Source organism: Cupressus sempervirens, chromosome 1, assembly GCF_028749045.1.
Source record: "Cupressus sempervirens isolate cs-2001-9-10 chromosome 1, ASM2874904v1, whole genome shotgun sequence".
NCBI classification, from domain to species: Eukaryota; Viridiplantae; Streptophyta; class Pinopsida; order Cupressales; family Cupressaceae; genus Cupressus; species Cupressus sempervirens.
In genome coordinates, this window is record NC_143118.1 from 222,527,201 (window position 1) to 222,531,869 (window position 4,669).

Sequence of the window (4,669 nt, forward strand, 5' to 3'; positions counted from 1 at the left end):
TCACTGCGTAGTTAACAAGCCCAGCTTTTTGTAAGACTCGATGCAATCGTCATAAATGTCCTCAATCCCGTGCCTCAAAGTGAAGCCCAAGTCTTTGAGCTTATCAGATTTGAAATGTGTATTTTGAACCACCCTGAAATTCATCTCATGCGACCTGAATTGAAGGGCGAAGCATGTCAAATCATAAGCTATATAAATAGATTAAAGCATAAGCTACATGATTGTGAAAAACACAAAAATAGAGGTGGTTGAAATTCCTACCTGTCTACAATATTCAGATCTGGATAACGTTTTATGAAGAATTCCCAACACTCTTTAATAGAGAGTGCGTCCGCAGAGCACAAATATCTGCCCTGAGCTGCGGGCTGCTCCATCAAAAATATGTTGGCGTTGCAAACGTCATCTATATGGACTATTGCAAATGTCCCAAAGGCCGCCGTGACGGATCCTAGAATGCTGTTAAGTAGATCCTTGTTGCCTAAAATGTATTTTAACAAAATATAAAATCATCTACTATAGAGAAAAGATAGGCCTAAAATGTAATTAAGAAAGCATACAATCATTTACTATAGATAAAAGATAGTTAAGTGTTGGGTGAACATTAGGGTGAGAAAGACCTGGTAGAAACCATAAGAGTGCGTGAATGCTGCCGGGAATGTAAGGAGTGATGAAAGGTCCTCCCACAGCAGCTGGCCCAATTGTGACAAGATCTAAATTATTCTCGCCAGCGAATCTCCAAGCAGTCTGCTCTGCTAGTGTCTTTGACACGATGTAGGACTGTTGTGTTCAATACATTAAAAAAATCCACATTAGAAAACCTCTTCGAGATTTATAATTCAATTAAGGAAACCTGCAAATTAGGCCATTCAAGCAATACCCAAATTTGGGTTTGTTGTGTTGAGATCCAATTTAATGTGGGCAAATACCAAATTAGATTTTTTTTTGTAACGAGACCAAATAAAGAACTTAAGGCAATACCCAAATCGGGAAATATTGTAGGAAGGTTATAAGATCGAATGAGGGCCGCTCTTAAATATCAGATACTAAAGAAGAAGAAGTTAAGCTTGAAAAAATAGGTATATTTTTACTATTTAATACTTTTAGTCAATGAATCAAATTGTAGAATATGATATTTAAATCATTCGTCGAATGAAACACAATGAAGCAAAGTACCCAAATCGGAAATTGTTCTTTGTTGGAGCGAAAGTAATTGACAGGACTCCAAAGAGACTCCACAGAGCATGGATTATTGTTGAGCTTTCCTTCCTCATCCAGTGGTGTCATGGCCCATAATGAGGTAGTGAAAACTACACGCTTTACTGTTTTTGATTTCAGACAGGACTTCAATACATTGAGTGTCCCCTGAACTGCAACTCCCACAACCTCCGTCTGCATATTAACACATTGCCGGGATAAGAAAAAACCCATGCAATAATAATCAGCATATAAAGGTAATAATCGGCTTTGATGAAGTCTATACCTCGGGATCTTTGGAGGTAAGGTCTACGGGAGATGCAACGAAGAAGACACCATGGCAGCCCAAAATGGGCGAGTCAAAGCTACCTTCCACTTGCAGATCTGCATTGAAGAGTTTGAGCCTTTCATGCGCACCAGGAATTTGTCGTAGATAGGACATGTCCTCATTCCCTGTCAATGCTTCAATTTGATATTTCAAAGTCTAACGTTTGTAATATACCATTTACCCTAATCATGAACAGGTAATCTTTTGAAAAGTGGGGGTAATGGGTATACCTGATGTAGGAAGAATGGTTGCATGGACAGAGAAGCCTCTGTTGAGAAGCGATTTGACAAGTGAGGAGCCGATGAAGCCATCTCCGCCCACTACGCAATACCTTGCTTCCATTTCTTATTCCAGTAACTCAATATTCCAGTCAATAGGTGAGCTGGTTTATATCTCTTTGTGCGTTAGGAAACTACAGGGAGCCTCTCAGGATTTAATTAAACAGAATTGCCGGCACGACATATTTAAAACGGATAACCGGCAGAAAAGGACATAGAGATAACAGAAAAGCATATTTATATGCAGTTCGGAAAGGGCATAATTGAATTCGCTGCCGGCCGAGGGTTTTGTTTGGTAGAGAAGGGAGCGAAGGGAGCGAGGATCAAATTTCAAAAAGATAGTCGAAGGATATTTGAAAGGGAAAGTTTTGTTTGAAGTTCGAAGTTATTTGTTTTTTAAGGGTCTATGGATACGGTAATATCCATATTGTATTCGTCCTTAAACATCACAGTAAGGTAAATATTAAGTTTGGTAAAAATAAGTCAATTTTGCCTATTTAACACTTAGTCTAGGAATGAATCTTAGGGTGTGGTCCTATTAGGAGATCTATTTTTATGGAGTGGGTGGTCTTATGAAATAAAATTAAAGTTTGCTATGAGATTAATTAGAATCTTCTCCTCAAAAGTAGTAGCCTCTACTTTTTAGGGTGCATATTCAAGTGAGTGGAAAAGATTGGGGCTAGAAATTGCCCCCACCAACTTAGGCTTCTCTTGTGCCACTTGTCAATCATATACTATTTTTAAATTTTTATCAATAATTTTTTTAAACATATTTATTTATTTAGTAAGTGAATTGAATATGTTAAAATTAAAAAAATCTTGAAACCACCCGCTTCCATAAATTATGGGGCTTAAATTTTTTAAGAATAACTCCAATACAAAATTCATGGGACCTCCCACTTTAAAATAATCTTAAAAAATCTCTAGAGTATTCGTTGAATTTTTTTAGGAAGCCCCCTTCATGGGACCACACCATTAGTGTGTGATGTTTAAGCCATTTGTAGGTATATGATGGTTTGAGGGAGGCATATAACTGAGTTGCAAAGTATGAGTAAAGAGAGGGTTGTAAATTCATGTGTAGAAAAGTAGGAATTGTTTTATATTAGAACATTTAAATTTCACACTCTTCAATGATGTTTGTGTATTTTCAAATTAGTGTCAATTTTGTACAACAATTTATTTATAATTTTCTAATTTGCATACTTCTAGACCAAACAATACAATTTGTGTTTTTTTTTGCTTTTTAATTGAGGTGTATAGAGTAATCTAAAAAATACAAGACTAATAATTCTATACTAGACCAATAATTGTGCACTCACTTGAACTAATTGGTGTGCTGATGTGATATTAGATAATTGATCATTTTTTCAGATTTAAGGAAATTGATTTAGAGTTAATTTTTTTCATGACACTTTTAATCTTGGACTAAAGGTTCATTTTTTCGAACTACTATTCCTACTATTAGACCTCTTTACATTATGGATCCCTCTCAAATAGTGTTTTCTATAATTTGGAGGTTTTTGGGATGCAATGAGATTAAGTTTTTATGTAGCAGGAGAGAGAACAAGAAATTGTAAACAAAAAAGTTTATGATCTCTCTGTGAGGTGACCAATCTTTGGCAATGTGTGTTCATGTCTGCCAACTATTTTTGCCATTGCATTTGTTATGGCTTTTTCATTTTAATTTTTCTTTTAATTTTATTTTTTGCAATAGTTGAAAAATAGGACATTAGGAAACACCAAAAATGATAATGGAATCAAGGGGAACTAGGAATGAAAAAATGTGAACATTAACAATTAGAGGATTTATTAAAACAATCTATTTAGGGTGGCTAAAACATTGAACCTTAAAATAGAGGAGACAAAAATGAATAAAGGTGCATGCTATTTTTGTTGTTGTTTCCAATATTAAAAAGATACCAAAATGGGGGATGATCCAAAGACAAAACTTAGTTCAAAATTGATCATAATTCATTACTAGTAATGGAGGGTACGCTCTGATACCACTAATGAAGGTGCACTCTGATACCACTTGATGAAGGTACACACCCTGATACCACTGACGAAGGGCCACACCACCCTTACCAACTCACAACCAAGAATACAACAATATGAAGAAAAAGAGAGATAAAATGCTTCCCAAAGAACACTTTTATTATACTTGAAATCCAATAGCAATTACATTAACATTTCTGCAAGATCTCTCAAGATCCAATCCAAACCCAAGCTAGTCCAGATCCACGTTATGGTAGAAACCTCCAAGATCTCAACTTGTGCCCACAAGCCACCAAGTAACCTCCTTGATTCTAAACCATAGTCACTAGCTCTTCTCCAACTTTATCCAAGATCCAAGTGTAAACTACCTCACATTTGGTGCTTTGTTGGACACACACTCACAAGTCCATCACAATCCTACTGTAAACTGCCTCACATTCAGCACTCTATCCACAGACTCAGGAAAACTCACTCTTCACTTCCTCCTTCTCTTTCACACCTTGAAGCCTTCACCTTCTAGTTGTCACACCTTGAAGCTTTCACCTTCCAAAGCTTCTACTTCTTGAGCTTCTCCTTCTCAAGCTTCTTGATTAGAAATGCTCATATGCCTTACTTAAATAGGCACTTACCACCCAATGCATGACTTATCCACAACCTTCTATAATTCCTCCTATACAATATCCACAACCTTCTACAACTTCGACAACTTTCTACAATATTCATAACTTTCTAGAATTCTACCCACACACCTTGATAAATGGAATGACAAACATTTTTATTTTTTTATTATGCCACCTATGCACCTCAAAAATAGAAATTCCTCTTTTCTCCCTTTTTTTCCATTTTCTATTTTAAAATTTTTTTTTCTATTTTC

The 4,669-nt window shown here is 35.9% G+C and overlaps 1 protein-coding gene across 1 annotated transcript; it reads right to left on the reverse strand.

Annotated features, from left to right (window-relative positions):
• On the reverse strand, positions 1–1,864 carry LOC149576961 (putative anthocyanidin reductase). Its single transcript, XM_089824296.1, has 6 exons — positions 1,753–1,864; positions 1,481–1,647; positions 1,174–1,389; positions 618–777; positions 262–478; positions 1–154 (listed from the first exon to the last, which is right to left on the reverse strand). The coding sequence occupies exons 1-6, from the start codon at positions 1,862–1,864 to the stop codon at positions 1–3; spliced, it is 1,026 nt and encodes a 341-aa protein (XP_089680422.1).
• Between the last annotated feature and the right edge of the window lie 2,805 nt (positions 1,865–4,669).